The sequence below is a fragment of the Megalobrama amblycephala genome, linkage group LG1 (genome assembly GCF_018812025.1).
Source record: "Megalobrama amblycephala isolate DHTTF-2021 linkage group LG1, ASM1881202v1, whole genome shotgun sequence".
NCBI classification, from domain to species: Eukaryota; Metazoa; Chordata; class Actinopteri; order Cypriniformes; family Xenocyprididae; genus Megalobrama; species Megalobrama amblycephala.
Window position 1 is genome coordinate 19,597,087 of NC_063044.1, and position 21,472 is coordinate 19,618,558.

A 21,472-nucleotide genomic window follows, 5' to 3' on the forward strand; every position below is an offset into this window, starting at 1 on the left:
TTGAGGTTGTATGGAGCTGATTAATTATTGTTTATGGTCATGATGCCACCAGCTGGGAGCAATAAGTGTGGCACGTATTCAAGCATTTAAAATCCTTTTATAGTTTATTTTTATATTTTATTTTATTTTAAGATTTCAAGCAATCAAGAGCTTAGAGAGTTACATGTAAAGTACTAGACAGACTCTGCTAGTATTGGACATTTACAAGTAACACTGTAGCAAATTAACTTAAAATAAATATGAATAATTAATCATATCTAGTTATAATTAATTATAAATATCTGGATCAGTTAATAAAATTAACTTAATGTAATAATTAATATTACAATCAATTAACCCATTATCCAATGAACACACAGTGTTAATTGTTTATTAATTCTAAGAAATATTAATTTCCAGGTTATGTGAAATAACAATCTTATTGTACAGTACTACTCAGAACCTGTAGTCAGGATCTGCATGAATAGGGACTCTGGTATATGAGCGCAAAACACAGACAACTTTACGTGTGACGTGAACAAGACTTTATTAACTAGACTAAACACTTAAACTAACATTCACACTCATACATGCATACAGTTTACCAAGAGAGAGAGAGCTAAAGCAGAGTACAGGAAAGCAAGAAGTTACAGCATTGTTTGACATTCAGCAGATCAACAGCCTTGAGCAAACCATCAGTTTAGTTTTAACAGGCCCTTCTTTGAAAGGGGTAAGGATAGTAAATGTATCAAAAAATAAGACTAAGTTTGATACTTGCATGTCTCCCCAAGTTGAATTAAAACTGTCCTGATTCAATTTGTGGAGGCTTCCATTGAATCTTTGCTGATATTGTCTTGATGAAAGAGAACCAGTTGAATTCAGAGGATCTTTGGTGAATGGACGTTTCTAGGCCGAAGCCTGGCACAAGCTTGGGGTTTCACAGAAGCTTCTAGCTTCTTACAGCATCATTTTGACATCAGCATGTGTCGGTAAAAGAGAAGAAGAAGAGAGGATTGATCTTGTGATCAGTGAATATAAGGGGTGAAGACGTCACACCCTCTTGAGGTGTCTGAGCCAATAAGGAGTTTCCCTTTCAGAGGGAAGTTTTATGAGTCTTTTTGATTTTGGCAGGATATCAGCATACGAAACTGGGTTGGATGAATGAGAGAAGAACCTTCTAGATTCTTATAATACTAATGTGTCACAGAGTTAGTAACATGTAACATAAATTACCAAATAGGAAACGAAAGTTGGAGTCCGTAGATACCAAACATGCTACCAATGTAATTTCAGTTATCTATACATTTGCAACTCAGGAACATTAATACCAAAATAGTAAAAAAAAAAAGAGAGAATTAATACATATAATAAAGCCTATAAAAGGACAGTCATGAGATGGGAAAATTGGATACATGTTTATACATTTTCCAAGTGGTTATATAGAGAGTACATAGGATTAAAGGAGTTTATTTGTCCTTCTCAGAAAGAGTGAAGTCAGAGTCACTAGTCTCTGCAGAATTCTTTCTGATCGTAAAAGTACCATGTATCTGTAACAGGACACCTAGTTCTGCCTGTGTGTTAGCTACATTTGGGATGCTAGTTGCAGTTTTAGAGGGATGGGTTCACCAAACTTTGATAGAGTGAGTTTATGGGTAATTCATTAAATACAATGAATAATTGTGTGACTGATTGGTCCAGAAGCTACAGCGCGGAGCTGTAAGCAAGAGTGTCCGAACAGTAGCGAAGCAGGAAGTGTATAGTGTATTTTATCTACTGAGATGATTGAAATGTTGTTGTTGTTATGTAACATTTTAGAATAGACCCCAGGAAGACTAGCTGATTGCACAGACTTTCAGCTAATGGGTAGGTAGAGAGGAGAGATTTGGCTGTATATAACTTACACAGAAGAGACACTGTTGCTGAGCACATAAGATGAACTACTTATGATTTCAGACTGTGGTGATGTGGTTTCTCCACTGCATGGATCTTCATGTGTATCTTCAGGTGGTTTTTAAAAGAGAAACTCTTTCCACACTGATCACACGTGTGCCGCTTCTCTCTGCTGTGGATCTTCTCATATGTTTTCAGATTTACTGACTGAGTGAATCTCTTGTCACAGTGTGAACACTTGTAAGGTTTTTCTCCAGTGTGGATCCTCTCATGTGTTTTCAGAGATGATGAACAACTGAATCTCTTGTCACAGTAAGTCACACTTACTGATTTCATTTTGATACTGATTTTCAACATCAGATCAAACCAAATATTTACATATTTTATATTTGTTTCATATCTGGTTCACAATTTCCAGGAGTGTTACCCAAATAGAGGCATTTTCAATACAGTTTACAACATTGCTAATTTTAGGAATAAACTGTAAACACCAAAATGTATGAAGTAAATGAACTGTCCAGAATGGCTGACAGGGTTGTGAGTGTAACTTGATCAAAATCTCTTCTTACAGTAACTTTGGTAACAGGGTTGATGAATGCTGTCATTAATGTGTAAAAACTGAGACAATGGATTGAGATTATTTTCTTGTCTCCCATCATACTGTCGAAAGAGCCCAGATGATGTCACTTCCTGGTATCCTCTGGTTTTGAAAGGAGGAAAATCATGTCAGAAGCAACAGGGTTGAGTGAATCATGTAGGACACTGACACATTTAAAGATGCAGTCAGTCTAGACTTTGAGCATGTGAACTTTCTACAGAGACGGCAACGGTCAAGATATGACGTGATATATTTTTTTAAAAACATAAATAATGAATAATAATCACTCCAAAATTTTAAAATATTCAATCTACTCCACTTTACTGCAAACTTCACTTGATCTTGTGTTTCTGGTGTCCCACATTCACATGTGTATGAAAGGAAGTTAGTGGAAGGAGAAGTCTGCTGTGACCGGCCCTTAATAATTACAGTTTTCAGGAAAATTAATTAAATATCAACGTAAAAGTTGATGTCAAAATATGGCTGTTAATATCACATTCGATTATTTTGTCATTGATCAAATATATTACTCAAAATATTTCAGAGCAATGTTTTCTTAAATTTTCTTAATATTATTTATAAATTATTAAGAATTATTTAAGGGAAGGTGACAGAGCAGCTATTTGGGAAATTCTGTAGCCAGAAGACGTCCATTCAGTGCTGATTGTCTTAATTCAGCAAATCTTGATGTAAAAACATTTGAAATTGGAGTCAGATTAAACGAGCAGCTAAAGTAAAATTGAGACTAAATTCTAAAATTAAGTGAACTTCACAGGAGCGCTGAAAAGACGTACACACATTATACCTTCACCCAGACCACTGGATTCTGTCGCTGGAACGACAGCTGGTCCTTTACGATTGGAAGATTAATGTTAAAGTTTCAGGGACGTATGCAACTAATTTATGCAAATGCATCAAAATGATCGTAATGTTTTTTAGCAGTCTCAATTTTATCACCTTTAACTTCATATTTCTCCCTTTATTTTGATTTACTGAAAATTTAAATGACTTTTTCTTTCATTTCAGAGCTGATGGAAGTGAAGGAGGAGAGTGAAGAACTGAGTGAAGTGGAGGAGGAACATCATGACAAACCTGGAGAACAACCTTTAAGTCCCTCAAAGACTAAAAAGACATTTTTAAAGAAAAGAACCAAGAAATCTACAACCTGTACTCAGTGTGGAAAAAGTTTATCGACCAAACAAAGTCTTGAGTATCACATGAGAGTTCATACAGGAGAGAAGCTGTTCACATGTGATCAGTGTGGGAAGAGTTTCAGTCAATCATCACACCTTAAAGCACACATGAGAATCCACACAGGAGAGAAGCCGTTCACATGTGATCAGTGTGGGAAGAGCTTCAAACAAAAAGGACATCTTAAGAGTCATATGAAAGTTCACACTGGAGAGAAGCCACACACATGTGATCAGTGTAACAAAACATTTCTAGGGTCATCAGCCCTGAAGAGACATCTGAGAGTTCATACAAAGGAGAAGCCACATTTATGTTCTGTGTGTGGAAAGAGTTTTTCACAGCTGTATAGTTTACAAGAACATGAGAAAATTCATACTGGTGTGAGAGAGTACATGTGCTTTGAGTGTGAGAAGACTTTTACTACACAGAGCGATTTAAAAAAGCGCCAGAGAATTCACACTGGAGAAAAACCTTACAAGTGTTCACACTGTGACAAGAGATTCAGTCTGTCATCATATCTGAAAACAAATGTGAAGATCCACACTGGAGAAAAACCTTACAAGTGTTCACAGTGTAACAAGAGATTCAGTCGGGCAGAACATCTGAAAACACATGAGAGGATCCACACTGGAGAAAAACCTTACAAGTGTGATCAGTGTGACAAGATATTCAGTCTGTCATCATATCTGAAAACACATGAAAGGATCCACACTGGAGAAAAACCTTACAAGTGTTCACAGTGTGACAAGAGATTCAGTCAGCCAACAAATCTGAAAACGCATGAGAAGATCCACACTGGAGAAAAACCTTACAAGTGTTCACAGTGTGACAAGAGATTCAGTCGGGCAGAACATCTGAAAACACATGAGAGGATCCACACTGGAGAGAAACCTTACAAGTGTTCACACTGCGACAAGAGATTCAGTCTGTCATCATATCTGAAAACACATGAGATGGTCCACACTGGAGAAAAACCTTACAAGTGTTCACAGTGTGACAAGAGATTCAATCAGTCATCACATCTGAAAACACATGAGAGGATCCACAGCAGAGAGAAGCCGCACACGTGTGATCAGTGTGGAAAGAGTTTCTCTTTTAAAAACCACCTGAAGATACACATGAAGATCCATGCAGTGGAGAAACCACATCACCACAGTCTGAAATCATGATAAGTAGTTCATCTTACGTGCTAAGAAAAAATGTCTCTTCTGTGTAAGTTAGATACAGCCAAATCTCTCATCTCCACCTATAGTTGGTGCTGTTGTTCTGTGGCTGCTGTTGAATTATCCAGGTTGTGGATGAGGAGCGACCACGAAATGCCTCATTCATTCATAGTTAACCGTTTCTCAATATGTGCTCTTGTCTGTACTTGTGTGAAACGTCATCAGTTGCTGCCCAAGTACTGTTCCGATTCAAAGTTCACATCTAGCCAAGTACAGTTCAAATCCCCAGATGTGTTCTTGATCTGCCCCTTTTATCGAGGATGCATCGAGAGGTGACTTGTGCGGACTTGAGACAGCCAGGTATCCCAGACTGCATCGCGCACTAACCAGCAAGCATCAATAGTAAAGCAGAAAACCTGTGAAATTTAAACATATTACTGTTATGTCATGATATGTATAATTAAGAGTGTTCAGGCATGTAGGAATGTACTGGTTTAAAGCTCAAATTTGTGGTTTATTGATAAAAAGAAGCACCTATTTGGAGTTGTGAGATCCGGGCAATCACCGGGCGCTCAGCGCTCATATACCCCGCCAAGAACAGTTTGGCTCTGATGCTGGTTCTCATGTCTCTGTAGTGGTTAAATATAATTCATCTTTTGTAAATCTAATGGGTGATCTTTGGTCTCATTAATCTATAATTTGTTTAACTAAAAGTTTAATCTCTTAACTTATAGTTTACTCTTGTAGCCTACTAGAGCGCTGATTTTGTATGTTTGACTGAATCGTTTGTTTTATTTTTATTGTAGCTTCTTTTACCTATTGCTTATACTTTTATAATGGGTATTTGGCTATTGTTGGCCATTAAAACTGACATTTAACAAAAAGAGTCAGGGTTGTGTTTTATATTTGCAGACTATATGCACATATTTCCACATGTTTAATATTTTTAAAATGGAAATGAAAAGTGGAAGAGCTGTGTTTTATAGTTCATTTTGTAATTATACATGCAGTGAAGACTGTAACACTCTGCCTAAATAAGGCAGGCTACGACCGTGCTTCCTGCTTCGCTACTGTTCGGACGCTCTTGCTTACAGCTCTGCGCTCTGCTCTATTGCTTTTATATTTTATCTCCTAATTTTAAATACAGCAAAACAGCACAGTGCTCAAACGACAAATCTTGGCACCAACAAAGTTTTTAACTGGAAGAATTGCTACAAAAAATTCAGTGGTTGGAATTTTTATCCAACCAGCCTCCCACTGACGGGAACCATCAGCTTACATTCCGGAGAAGGGAAAACACAGCTGCCTACATCCAAAAGGATTAGAAATAATATGCCTCCTCTGGTTGAAGAATCTACCTGCTGCACAAACTGCCACAGACTTCTACAAAGGATTGCAGTTATTGAAACAAAGTTACTTGCTAGACTACCAAACCAGACAGAACACACAACAGAGCTTCGTCATGGACGTCCTCAGCACACAGCCGGTGAGTCCCATGAATCTAGTGCTCCTAAACAGACCATACTGAGTGCCGAAACTGATCAACATACTAATCGATGGCACAAACAGGGAGCGAGACCCAAAGGCACTCGAGACATCAGATTGTCACGAGTATCACATTTTGCAGTAGCATCCTCTACCCCAAACACTAGCTCCCTACCGCTGCCAATACATCTGGAGAACAGATCCCCAAACATGATCGGACACAGATCAAATCAGCCAGCAGCTAACACCGATGCTAACTGCCTCTCAAGGTCGAGCAGGCAGCGGCACTCAGCTCAGAGAGCAGCCGAGCCCAGGACTCTGATAGTGGGTGACTCTATTATCAGAAACATTAGCAGCAGGGATACAACTACATGCTTCCTTCCACAAGCAACAGTTTCTGATGTAAGCAGGGAACTTAAGAGCATTCTGATGAAATATAAAACTGCAAACCGACTAATCATCCATGTGGGGAAAGAATGATATTCGGAAGGAGCAGTCAGAACTCCTTAAAAAGGATTTCAATTAACTTTTTGAAATACTCAGAAGACTAAAAGTTCAGTCGTTCATCAGTGGACCACTCCCAGCAAGAGGAACAAATAGATTTACACGGTTGCTTGGGCTTAACACATGGCTGCAAAAAACCTGCAACTTAAATGGACTGAATTTCATCAACAATTTCAATCTTTTCTGGAGTCAGAGACAGTTGTTCACACATGATGGCCTGCACCCAAACAAACTGGGCTCAAGAGTGCTAAAAGACAATATCTACTTCTCCCTCCATCATCCTTCAGCAGTGTGTGCAAATCCACTCGATCTGAAAGGCACAAACACACCTGGACAGAGTGCAACTGACCACAGGACTTCATTTCAGCAGCTGAATGGACATGCGGCTCACACATCCCACAAGGACAATGATAACACCATGCAGCCATAACAACCACTGCTCACGGACACAATCCAAACTGAGCCCTGCCCACAGAGCTCACCGATAGAGAGTGACGTATTAGAACTTCTCCAAGATTCAGCACCCAAGGACGACTTTCTGGAAAACAGCCAGGGAAGCCAGGACAACATATTACAGCCTCCTGTAACACCAGAGCAACAGCCTCTCTCACCGGACACATTATCCCTCTCTCCATCATCCCCTCTTCTGTGCTTCTCAGAGAAAATGGAGGAACTGGTCTATGCTGGAACCAAACTCTGCCATTCTTTTGCTGCGAGCCCCCAGATATCAACGAAAAAGCGACAAGCCCCGAAACCACCAAAGCCTGTGGGCCCAGCTCGGCCTCCCCCTCCTCCTGTGAGAGCTCTTCGGCCCCTGCCACAACGCCAGGGCCCTCACCCTCCTCCATCTGTTCTAGGTGAACCAAAAACAACTGATAACAGCTCTCAGTGATGTGTGTCGTGTCCCCGCTATGATAACAGTGACTTTGTCAAATGTTTACAGAACAAGCGGGAACCCAGTGTGCCTGTTGCTTTCTCTATTTCTGTTCTATTATGTGATAGAAAGCCAAAGGCCTTCTCAAACCGTTTGGCAAACCCATTTAATCTGCTGACTATTACACGTCAAACTAAGATTACTGTAGAGACAGAAAGTAAGACTGTTAAGTTAGCACTTTTAAACATCCGTTCACTTAAAAATAAATCACTTCTAGTCAATGACTTAATAACCACAAACAATCTAGATTTTATGCTTCTAAATGAAACATGGCTTGAAGACAGCTGCAGTTCAACAATCCCGAATGAAACGGCCCCTCCTAACTTTACTTTAATGAGTGTCTGCAGAGCTGTTAGAAGAGGTGGAGGTGTAGCTGCTCTATTTAAAGATGTCTATCAATGCAAGCAAGTGTCATTTGGTGATTACTTGTCTTTTGAATACTTGGGTATTGTGTTAAAAGGTGCTCCTCGCATTCTACTTATAGTCATTTACAGGCCTCCTAAATATTCTCCAGCCATTGTTGAGGACTTTACAGAACTGTTATCAGCAATTTCCTCAGAGTTTGACTGTTTTGCTATTACCGGAGACTTTAACATCCACATAGAAAATGCAGAATCCAATATGGCAAAAGAAATCATAACTGTTTTGAATACTATAGATCTGACTTAGCATGTACATGGACCCACACACAATCGTGGACATACTTTATTTAATTATTAGTAAGGGTCTAAACATTTCATCCATTGTCATTAAGGATGTAGCACTATCAGATCATTTCTGTATTTTCTTTGATTTATTGATCTCTCCGACTGTTGAAGCTAGATCTATCTCGGTCAAAAAGCGATGCTTAAATGAGAATACTAGTGTACTGTTTATGAAGGCTATATCTTTAACTCCAAGCATATCTGCAGACTCTGTTGATTTTCTCCTTGATTCTTTTAACTCAAAAGTACAGAATGTTATTGATAACATTGCTCCTGTGAAAGTCAGGAAGAAGAGTGGCAGGCAAAAAGCACCGTGGAGAAACTCAACAGCAGTGCAAAATATGAAAAGACAATGCAGAAAAGCTGAGCGCATGTGGCAAAAGACAAAACTTGAAATCCACTATAACCTCTATAAAGATAACCTTCATGCTTTCAATGTGGAACTAGGCAAAGCTAGACAGACCTTCTTCTCAAATATTATAAACAGAAACACCCACACTTGCTACTGTAGAGAGACTAACAAACCCCCCCAAGTCAGATTCCCAGTGAAATGCTCTCAGACAGCAAATGCTGTGAGTTTGCTTCCTTCTTCTCTGAGAAAATTAATAATATCAGAAAGGCGATCAGCACATTCTTGAGCTGCACTGGGGTAAAACAGATCAGATCACAACCTCAGAAAGTAGCTATTATGTCTGTTTTCGAAGCAATTGATGGTAAAATTTTGGAAGACACAGTACAGCACCTTAAAACATCAACCTGCACCCTTGACACACTTCCCACATCTTTTTTCAAAGCGTGTTTAACTGTTTAGAAGCAGATCTCCTAGAAGTGGTAAACGCCTCACTTCTCTCTGGGACTTTTCCAAAATCCCTAAAACTGCAGTTGTTAAGCCCCTCCTGAAAAAGAGCAATCTGGATAACACCATATTGAGCAACTACAGACCAATCTCAAATCTTCCTTTTATAGGCAAGATCATTGAAAAAGTTGTTTTCAATCAGCTGAACAAGTTCTTAAGCTTGAATGGATACTTTGACAACTTTCAATCTGGTTTACGACCGCATCACAGCACAGAGACAGCACTCATAAAGATAATAAATGATATTCGCCTAAACACAGATTCAGGTAAATTATCAGTGCTGGTTTTACTTGACCTCAGTGCTGCGTTTGACACTGTCGATCACAACATACTTCTTGACAGGCTGGAAAACTGGGTTGGGCTTTCTGGGATGGTTCTTAAATGGTTCAGGTCATACTTAGAAGGGAGAGGTTATTATGTGAGTATCGGTGACCATAAGTCTGAGTGAACATCCATGACGTGGAGTCCCTCAAGGTTCAATACTTGCACCCCTCTTGTTCAACCTATATATGCTGCCACTAATCCAAATAATGAGAAAGAACCAAATTGCATATCACAGCTATGCAGATGACACCCAGATTTACCTAGCCCTATCACCTAACGACTACAGCCCCATTGACTCCCTGTGCCAATGCGTGGATGAAATTAAAAACTGGATGTGCCAAAACTTCCTTCAGTTAAAGACAAAACTGAAATCATTGCGTTCGGAAACAAAGATGAAGTTCTCAAAGTGAACACATACCTTCACTCTAGGGGTCAAGCAACTAAAAATCAGGTCAGGAATCTTGGTGTGATTTTGGAGTCAGACCTGAGTTTCAGTAGCCATGTAAAGACAATAACTAAATCAGCATATTATCATCTCAAAAATATTGCAAGAATTAGATGCTTTGTCTCCAGTCAAGACTTAGAGAAACTTGTTCATGCTTTCATCACCAGCAGGGTGGATTATTGTAATGGGCTCCTCACTGGCCTTCCCAAAAAGACCATAAGACAGCTGCAGCTCGTACAGAACGCTGCTGCCAGGATTCTGAGGAGAACCAGAAAACATGAACACATCACACCAGTCCTCAGGTCCTTACACTGGCTTCCAGTTACATTTAGAATTGATTTTAAAGTACTGTTACTTGTTTATAAATCACTCAATGGCCTAGGACCTCAATACATTGCAGATATGCTCATAGAATATAAACCTAATAGATCACTCAGATCATCAGGATCATCAGGATCAAGTCACTTAGAAATACCAAGGGTTCACTCAAAACAGGGAGAGTCTGCTTTTAGCTGTTATGCCAGCCACAGCTGGAACCAGCTTCCAGAAGAGATCAGGTGTGCTCCAACAGTAGCCACATTCAAATCCAGACTCAAAACACATCTTTTTATCTATGCATTTACTGACTGAGCACTGTGCTATGTCCAAACTGTTTGCATTTTATTTTATACGTATTATCTTTTTATTCTTTTAATCATTTTTCCTGTTTTTATTTCATTTTTAATGTATTTTATATCTTTTATGTATCATCTTGTTCTGATTTTTAATGCATTTTAAATCTTGCTGTCTGGTTGAAAGAGTTGGGAGAATTAGGAAGACAGGATTTGTGATTAGGTTAAAATTTGGTAAATTTGGTAAATTTGGATAAGGGGACAAACCATGGGGAAATTTAAGCTGTGGTGCATGGTTAAGATATCTCTGGATTACAGTCAGGACACTTTCCAAAGGAGAAATTTCCAAAAGGGAAATTTGAACTGTGTTGCATAGATAAGATATCTCCGGAAGGGGGATTAGGGCTGTGTGGCACAGTTTAAGGTGTCTTGGCAAAAGGGGAGATTGAAACTTTGTTAATCAGTTTGAAGTGCCTTAACAGGTAGAGCTAGACAGCGGTCCTGTCGTGTGAGGTTTAGATCCACTTTGATGGACAACAACAATGACAACAACAACAAAAAAAACTCCCTAAGACTTCCTAGGTCTTCTATCCAGATAGCAAAATTCTCTGTTTTTACTGTTATTCCTTATGTTTTATTTTTATCATTCTTCTTTATGTAAAGCACTTTGAATTACCATTGTGTATGAAATGTGCTATACAAATAAACTTGCCTTGCCTTGTATATTTGATCGTATTATTTCCTTCATGTTCAAATTGTTACAAATAGGCTAATACTTTATAATACTTTTATAATACTTATATTTTATACTTTTATAAATCTTTATACTTTAATTATGTAACATAGTGTAATGTCATGTCTTGTCTTGTTGTGGTGTTTCATGTTCACGTTTTATGGTTTGTTTTTCATTGTTATGCTTTGTTTCATTGCTTTGTTTGTTTTCCTTGTTTGCCATGTTTTATGTCATGTGATTCCATTGCCCTCATATGTTCATGTCATGTGCTTCCCCTGTCTCATGTGTCATGTTCTGATTGGCTATCATTGTCATGTGATTTCAGTTCTGTCTTGCCATTGGTCCTCTGTCTTGATTGTTCACAGGTGTTCCTTGTTTGTCATTAGTCCCTTTGTATAAATAGCCCTCATGTTTCATTGTTCTCTTGTCTAGCTTTGATTTATGTAACCCGTTGTTGGTGAGTGTATGTTTTGTTTCAAGTCAAGTCTTGTTTTTGTTCATGTTCATGTTCATGTTCATGTTCATGTTCATGTTCATGTTCATGTTTGTATTTGTATTTGTATTTTTGGATCTTGGGATTATCATTAAATACTGCACTTGGGTTCTCTGCTACACTCGCCTCCAGTGGACCCCTAACATTACACAGGCTATTTAATGTCAAATAAAATAACCATTTAAAAAAAAGACTTGAGTAAATGAAACGTGTGTTTCTCTGTATGAAAACAAATAGGATATTTAAAAAATATTTCTAAAATAATAGGGTTAAAACATATTTAAACTGCTCATAATAAAATAAAAACAAGCAAAAAACAAATGATCATCTTAAAACACTTAAAGATTATAAGACCATATCATGGGATTTCTGCAGAAAAAACTCTTCATCCCTGAAAACAAAATTAATAAGTTGAATTAATTAATATTTATTTAATATTAACACGATAAATATCTTTGACATGCAAAAAAAAAAAAATCTTTAATGATAAAATGTAAATGATTCAATAGCCTATAGCAGATAAACACTTATAATAATATAAATATAAATTTGTTCACCACATCAGGACAGAAATATCATACACTCACCATATACACTTTCTGATGTCTGGCTTAAATGCATGTGTGATGGAATTTTTGAACTAATAATGAACTATAATGAACTAACATTTCTTTTCTTCTACAGGTCTAATGATAATAACCTAACTATTGAAATAGAGAAATAGTCGCTAAGACTGAGTGTTGTGATTCAGAAACATTCTGCTGTGCTGGCTAGACAGCATCCCTTTTGGGGATAAAAAATAGTCTTTGAGAGGTTGTTTTAACCTATTGAGTAATCTGAACTATTAACCCAGTGATATTTTTTGATGATCCTGTGATTCAGTTGTCCTAATCTAAATTTACTCCGGCAGTAAGCGGGACAGAGGAACTGAGATGTTTTCCTTAAATCTAAACCAATCATATTGAGACTGATGATAATGAGTAATAGATCATGCCATGCTGACTGTGAAGTGTACCTGAAATCCTATAAAACCTGTTGTATTCCTATGTTCGGAGAGAGATTCTCTGGAATGATGAGAACTCTCCTGGCCGTGATTAAAGCATATTCTGAGGCATAGATTGGAGTCTGTTTGGTTTTTAGGCTGCAGCAAACGACTAAGCACTAGAGAACTCTTTCCATACTATAGTGATAGTGTTTAGTGGAGTATTAGAGAGTTTATTATCAGGTGATAGGCCCCCAAAACAGGCCGAGACGTCGGCCGACTCGAACAGGTACTGAGGTACGCTCAGTAGAGTATAAATTTATTGGTTTAAGGTGTCGGGGACACCCAGGTTTATTGGTATATGGTGTCAGGGACACCCAGGTTTAGCTAAGTCAGGTGCGTAGGGAAAAATCTACCACACGTTTCACTTGTTCATGGATTTGCAATGATTAAATACATGTAGGCCTATATTTTGACATTAAATGCCCATACCTCCATGTCTTTATACTATTTGTCACAAGTTCACAACATGAAAATGCGGAAATAATATCACATACAGTCAAGGGAGACATTTTACTATATGGTTACAGATTAATTCATATATTTTCAAAATTATATGGTTAAAAGTATTTGTTCACAGTTTATACAAATTAGTTCATGCCTTAACAAAACAGAAATAATACTTTGTATTATCCATTAACATGGTAATTAAAACTCCTCATTGTACATCATGATATCTTATGCATATTAGGACTATATGAACAGAAAAATGACTTTATTTAAAAGTATTATAATACTGTAGACATCGATCAGATCAAAATCCATGTAAAAACAACTTATATTTAACAAAAGAAAATGAAATGTATGACTAGAGCAAATTTGACTGTTTAAGCCCCGCCACTCACTTCCGTTCTGTCGCTGCGGTTCTAAAACTGTGGTGCTGCAGTTCTGCAGCTGGATATGTCTCCATCAACCGGCTCAAATTAATGGTGCAAGTTTATTCAACAAAGACATTGACTACAACTTCAGCACCATCGGACCAGACCATCAAGAATTTCTCCTGAGACTGCAGATCCGAACAGCACAGGCTGCACGTCACAGATTTAGTATTAAGATTGTGAACCCCTTTAGAGTGATAAACTGATGGTTCTTCCAGCTGGTTAAATGACTCTTTTCATCGCTCCATTCCCCTGTTATGATGCAGTTCAATTCATGTCCACTCTCTCATTTCCTGTGTAAGTGTGTTTTTCAGTACATCAACTCCTCGGCTGATAGAGATACTGGCACCTGATTTTTTGGTTTCAATGTTACCTTCCGTGTTTTCACCCTCCTTCTCCTCTAACAGGGTCACGATTCTGTCTGAACATCCTCAGCCTGAAACAAATGACGGAAAAAGTGCAGATTGAAACTGCAAAGCTGGAAGTATTAGCCAATGTTCTCAAATATAAATGATTTTATCACAAAGGAGTAGATATCCAATGGCAAGTGGTCTATAATGATAGTTGAGTTCAGGTTTATTAACATTTCAACATTACAAGTAAGGTGACCAATCACATTCATATAAGAAAAATAAATAGCATTCTCTACTAAAAAATGAATGACATTCCCCATCTTCCAATGTAAAGATATTCTGGTGGGCCATAAGATCATACCTGTTTGGGTGAGATAAAAATCAATCTGTTCTAGAGACACATCACATTTTATAATCCTAACGAAAGGCTGCTTACTGTGCATTAAAATGAATAATTTTATTCATTTAAATCAGTTTCTTTAATCTCTATACTTGACTTCGCCAGTCGGAGATCACTAAAATTAACATTAGAGAGGTGTGTGAACTCGCAAGTACAATGTCAGGAGAAGTAATTTGCTCTGGTCCTCTTCCTGTTCGTCGGAGTGATGAGATAGTTAGCAGATTATAATCACTCAATGGCTGGCTGTCTAAGTGGTGTCCGCAGAATAACATAGGTTTCATAGACAATTGGAAAACTTTTTGGGGCAGACCTGACCTGGTGAAAAGAGATGGTATTCATCCGTCCCGGGATGGTGCTGCTCTTCTCTCTAGTAATATGGCACATAGTCTTAGAGCTGAAACATGACAAACTGGGGCCCAGGACAGGACAAAGCAGCAGACAGACTGGCTAAACTGACCGTCTGCTAGCTGCCTCATGTTACAGAAGTCAGATAAATCCCAACACATAGAAACTCTCACACCTAGATATTATCACATAGAGACTGTGTCTGTACCCCAAATTAGTAAAAACAAACCCAAACTTCCAAACCCATTTAATGGTAAAAATTTAATTGATGTTCAACAAATAAAAAATAGAGATAATAATGATAAACAAATGATAAAGCTTGGGTTGTTAAATATTAGATCACTTTCTTCAAAATCACTTATTGTAAATGATATTAGTAGGCAAAGGGGGAGGTGTTGCTGTAATTTATAGTAATATTTACACTATTAGTCAAAAGTCTTTCAAATATAATTCCTTCGAAGTGATGGTGCTTTACGTAACATTATGTAAGTTGACATTTGTGCTGGCTACTGTATACAGGCCACCAGCTCACCATACAGACTTTATTAAAGAATTTGCTGATTTTCTATCGGAATTAGTACTAGCTGCAGATAAAGTCCTTGTTGTTGGTGATTTTAATATCCATGTAGATAATAAAAAAGACTCATTGGGATTGGCATTTACAGACATTCTAAACTCTATTGGTGTTAGACAACACGTGTCGGGACCCACTCATTGTCGTGATCATACTTTAGATCTAATATTGTCACATGGAATAGATATTGATGCCGTTGAAATTCTGCAGCAGAGTGACGACATCTCAATTCATTATCTAGTCTTGTGTATACTATGTGTCTCTGTGTGCATTAAAATGAATAATTGTATTCATTTAAAGCAGTTTCTTTAATCTCTATCACACTGGATATCAATACAATATGAAAACTGATAGTCTATAATATATGAGAAACAATCCTCGGTTCGGTACTGGTTCAGTACAGCAGGGTGAGAAATCAAAACTATTTTTCTTTTTTTTAATTAAACAATGTTTTACTGAACTAACTGTGTCTCTGTCTTTAAATTTATTCAATTATAATTAAAATTTTCTTAAGGAGAAAAAGAAATCTCTCCCTGCTAATGCTGTAATCTATTAGGGACTCAATCTCAACTATTAAAAAAGGTTCAAACATTCACTGATGCTCCAGAAGGAAACACGATGCATTAAGAGTCGGGGGGTGAAAACTTTTGAACAAGAAGATAGATGATGTGCAAGTTTTTCTTATTTTGTAGTACTGCCCTTCGGAAGCATCAAAATATTTTTGCATGTTTACCAGAGTAGAAAAAAAGTATAATTTACCTTGTTCATCCAATTGAAAAAGTTTACACCCCAGACTCTTAATGCGTCGTGTTTCCTTCTGGAGCATCAGTGAATGTTTGAACCCTTTTTAATAGTTGAGTTTGAGTCCCTCATTTGTCCTCAGTGTGAAAAGATGGATCTCAAAATCATTCAGTCACTGCTGGAAAGGGTTCAAATATGCAAAAAATGCTTGAAAACTGAAGAATCTGCAGGAGCTGGAGGATTTTTCTGAAGAACAGAGCTCAGTTTAACTGCTCAGGACAAACAAGAGACTCATGAACAACCATCACAAAACACAAAAACAGTCGTGGGGTCATACAGGTCACCACACACAGTGTGGGGTAATTTTTATAAATTCATTGTTTTTATCTTGTGGACTTAAAGTAAACATCTGTTATGTGAAATACTTTATTCAGGACAGTACTAAATAAAAAATAACATGCAATTTTCATGATCCTTCTTATTTTGTTTAAATGATTAACATTTTTGCATATTCTGCAATGGGTAAGTAAACTTTTGAGCTCAACTGTACTTTCAGGTCCCATGATTATGATGTCATGGGCCGAGATTGGATATGTGTTTCAGACACCGGTTCCTGCGGAGGCAGTTGCTCTAGCACTCTGACGCAGCGTCTCATTCCCTGTTCTCAGGGAACCATGGTTACATGTGTAACCTGAAACGTTTTTCTCTCTCAAATATTATTTTTTATTAACCCTTTAACACGTACGATCACACCGGTGTGATCAGTCTTGGCTGGCCCCAGGAGCGTACGATCACACCGGTGTGATTAGAACGTTCAGTGCATCTTGTGATCAACTGCCAAATTCAAATGTGTGTGCGCGCTTTGGCTGGCGCTAAACCAGAGACGGACGCGTGCAGCGCTTTTCATATATTACATATATGCAGTGTTTTCAACCAAATAATGTTTATTGTAGATTTCAGACATTTAAATACACACGAGTACTAACAAAACAATATATTTAGAGTTTGTAAAATACACAATGATGTCTATAGAAGCGGAAATAACAACCCTTTCCATTATAATTAGACGATACGTTTTATTCATATCAGATACACATTGTGAAAGTAACTTTAAAGCTTACTCTATTCTTCCCCAGTTCACCGACTCACTTACTTTCATGTATTTCGGGAGAAGTGAATAAATTCACGGGTTGTAAATCCAACAGATCCGATTCTCTGTGCGGCGCAAACTAATATGACAACTAACATGATCGTTATAAAGGTGTTTAAACTGCAAAACACATCCACTTGCACATATTTGTCAATCGAAATATTAGATATTTCATGCTATAGTCAACAAATTTGTGAATATTTTGAATAACAAAGGAAAAATTAAATGAAAGCAGATTATCATTCATACAGTGCTGCGGTGTGTCACATAACAAGCAATGACGCGTCACCATGGAAACCATAAAGTGATACGTTCTAAATAACGGTCGCCTTAAAAAAAACTCACGCTGGGGGGGTCAGCCAGAATATTTAAAACTTACGCGCGAAAGGGTTAAACACATAAACATCCACACCAACACACCACACAATTATAGCTGCATCATTTATCTAATTGGCTCTATAAAATGCAGAGTATTTGCTTTAGGAAAAACACACTTATACCTTGTTCGGCGCTTGATCTGTTCTCTTTGTAACAATAATTATTTTTGCTTGGTGCATTGCTAAAAAGCTGCTATGTGGCATTCTACACCAAGTTCAAAAACCTCAAAGAAACCTCAAACCATCTGAAGTTTTATGTACTGCTCCCCATTGCTCCCGTCTGCCTCTGCCTCTGCCTCTCTGCCTCTGCCTTGCTGCTCAGAGTGGTTTGCGTCTCCGTATAGCTTTGTTTTCTCTTATTTTTATTGAATCTCGTACTTTTATTCATTGTTGCTTATATTATTATTGCCTACCACATTAATCTGATGTCGCTAGCTTGTAATCTTTGAATCTAAATCGCTGTTACAACGCTTTTGCATCTCGCTAGCTTGTTAACTTGTCATCAGTCTCTCACGCGTGCCCTAGTTATTGGCGATTCTATTACACGGAACGTGAAAATAGAGACACCAGCCACCATAGTCACATGTATGCTGGGAGCCAGAGCACCTGACATCAAAGCAAATTTAAAAGTGCTGGATAATGCTATTCCTAAATACTCTAAAATTATTATTCACGTCGGCACAAATGATGTTCGACTTCGCCAGTCGGAGATCACTAAAATTAACATTAATTTGCTCTGGCCCTCTTCCTGTTCGTCGGAGTGATGAGATAGTTAGCAGATTATCATCACTCAATGGCTGGCTGTCTAAGTGGTGTCCGTAGAATAACATAGGTTTCAAAGACAATTGGAAAACATTTTGGAGCAGACCTGACCTGTTGAAAAGAGATGGTATTCATCCATCCCGGGATGGTGCTGCTCTTATCTCTAGTAATATGGCACATAGTCTTAGAGTAATAGACACATAGTCTTAGAGTAATATGGCACATAGTCTTGAAACATGACAAACTGGGGCCCAGGACAGGACATAACATTAGATCATTTTCTTCAAAAGCACTTATTGTACTTATTGTATTAAGAAAACAAAACTAGAAGTATTTCGCATTTCGTGGAGAGAGAAAATTATTGAGTACAGAAAGGCCTTAAAAACTGCTAGATCTGCCTATTTTTCAAAACTCTTAGAAGAAAATAAACACAACCCTAGGTATTTATTTGATACAGTGGCTAAATTAACAAGAAATAAAGCTTCAACTTCTGATGTTTCCAAAGAGCACAGCAGTAATGACTTTATGAACTTCTTTACTTGCAAGATTAGAAAAAAATATTAGAGAAAAAATTATAACCATGCAACCGTCTACTACAGTATCGTGTCAGACAGTGCATTGTAGTGTCCCTGAGGAAAAATTCAATTAATTTACAGCTTTAGGAGAGGAAGAATTGTCTAAACTTGTTAAATCATCAAAATCAACCACATGTATGTTAGACCCTTTACTGACTAAGCTATTGAAAGAGATGCTTCCAGGGGTCATAGATCCTCTTCTTAATATTGTTTCACGAGTTCGTTTCCTCATAAAATCTTTAAGCTAATAAGGTTAAGCGTATTTGGCTTGCTGTCCGCTGTGGAGGGGCTCGAGGAAGCAGCTTCAACTCGAGCTTGGATATACCCCCCAGGGACTACTATTGCATGAAAGAGGAGTACGATAGATGAGATGCTTAATTTATGTGGTGGAGTTGGGGAGGTGGAGGGATATCGAAACAACTGATGCCAGAGCAGGGTGAGTAGCTGCTTATATGCTCTGGATGTAATTGAAAGATTAGGGTTCCCTCCTCTTGAGATTATGTTTGAGTTTCACTAATTTAAAGATTAGATGGGTTCACTCCTCCCGAAATTACGTTGTGAACTTCACTTCACGAGTTCGTTTCCTCATAAAATCTTTAAGCTAATAAGGTTAAGCGCATTTGGCTTGCTGTCCGCTGTGGAGGGGCTCGAGGAAGCAGCTTCAACTCGAGCTTGGATATACCCCCCAAAAAGCGCAAGTTCCATTTAGGACAGCAAGCTGGAAAGATGCAAATGAAGCTGGTAGTCTTACGGATTCGATTTACGTTATGGAATACCCCCCAAAAGAGTATGAAAAGAGCAATGAAGATATGGGACAAGAGCCGATAGTAACCATATTGAGGACGTGTTTGTAGATGGCTCCTGAGGAGTTGTAGGGGAGTTTTAGTGGGTTGAACTCTGATGTATCTCACTGCTGCGTTTATCGACCTGGGTCGTGAGCGAGCACTGCTGCGGCAGTGACGCTCGAATTTGCTCCTGCGGGAGCAGCGTTTGGACTGGAGGGATACACATGTAAGAGATGAAGTACGTCCCTCCGTGGCATTCATGACATGGAGTCCCCTGAGTCAGAATAACAGGGGGCTCATAATGTCATGAGTGAGGAAGGAGGTACTTGTCCCCGGAGAAGCGGGCCGAACGGTATCCACAGCGATAATCCCTCCCCCGGCAACAGAGAGGGGGAGCCTGCGAAAGTGTCGAACGCAGTGCTCCCCTCCCTCTAAAGCGAGGGCCAGAATCGCATGGGAACACGATGGTCCACAACTGCCAAAGGACGACAACAGAGTTCCTCCAGTCCACTGTTCGGATAGGAGGGCCCACACTGCGATCCGAATGGGAGAGCCTCCATGACGAAAAACATGAAGGATCACACTGCAATTCGGAAAGGGAGAGCCCCCACTGCGCCCGAACGAAGAGCTCACACTGCGATTCGAACGGGAGGGCCCTCACTGCAATTCGAATGGGGAGCCCATGATAAAAATAAAACACGAAAGCTCTTGTTTAGCGAACGGGAGGGCCCACACTGCAATTCGAACGGGAGAGCCCGCGTTGCATCTGGATGGGGGGGCCCACACTGCGATTCAAATGGGAGAGCTCACGCCAGGCGTGGTAACTCACGCTCATTTGAACGGGAGAGCCCTCACTGCATCCAGATGTATGTGAGCCCTGCGGGGCTTGTTAAGCAGCGAGATTTATGTGGATGTGAGAGTTTGGTGGGCTTGTCTGATATGGAAGAGGTTTGATCTCACATAAGTTTCAAAGGTGTGGGAGGACCACCGACCTAGCATTTTTATCTGGTTTTCTGAAAGGCCTTTCTGTGCGGCTGTGGTGGCTGCTCCTATGCGAAAAGAGTGGGAGGAGAAGTTTTTTGTGGGGATACCTGATCTGGTGAGAACAGATTTTAGTTTCTTCTGAAACCAATGTCTAGAAGCTGGGAAGTTATTCTCGTCGATGAATAGAGGGTCGAGCGGAGAGTTAATTTGTGAGTGCCTCTGAGATAGGAAAGCGGCAAGGGACTGGTAGGGCTGAATAGGTGTTGGCAGATTGAAAAAGAAGACCGAATGGCCACGTTTCAATTGGTCGGTTTTGCTCTGTTTGATGTTGAATCGAATCGTGTCGTGATTTAAAATTTGAAGATCTGAGAATGTTGGATGGGTAGCTGGGTTGAAAGTAGAATTTGTGGTAAACTCTGAAACTCGAAGAAAGCCGAAAAAGGCTAAATTAAACATGGCATCCAGGGTTCTGGTTATGTTTGGAGGAAAGAGACCGGAGCGGATGGTGGTCAGACATTTGCCTAGGAGGTCGATAGTTAGAGGTTGCCTGGTATCTGGTTTGGTAGGGTGAGTTTTTTGAAGGCCTTTGAGAAGAA

At 38.9% G+C, this 21,472-nt stretch overlaps 1 protein-coding gene across 1 annotated transcript; it reads left to right on the plus strand.

Moving 5' to 3' along the window:
- The first annotated feature begins 1,595 nt into the window (after positions 1-1,595).
- LOC125256388 (zinc finger protein 271-like) lies at positions 1,596-8,530 on the plus strand. The gene is made up of 2 exons (XM_048172759.1): positions 1,596-1,619; positions 3,610-8,530. Exons 1-2 carry the CDS (start codon positions 1,596-1,598, stop codon positions 4,825-4,827), a joined length of 1,242 nt encoding a protein of 413 aa, XP_048028716.1. The 3' UTR covers positions 4,828-8,530.
- The last annotated feature ends 12,942 nt before the right edge of the window (positions 8,531-21,472 follow it).

What these genes read in the sequence shown, in the direction of transcription:
- LOC125256388 (XM_048172759.1), top strand. Translation starts at nt 1,596, where the DNA reads ATGGGTTCACCAAACTTTGATAGA. An exon ending in GTTCACCAAACTTTGATAGA is followed by an intron (nt 1,620 to 3,609) that starts GTGAGTTTATGG and finishes ACATTTTTAAAG; the next exon opens with AAAAGAACCAAGAAATCTAC.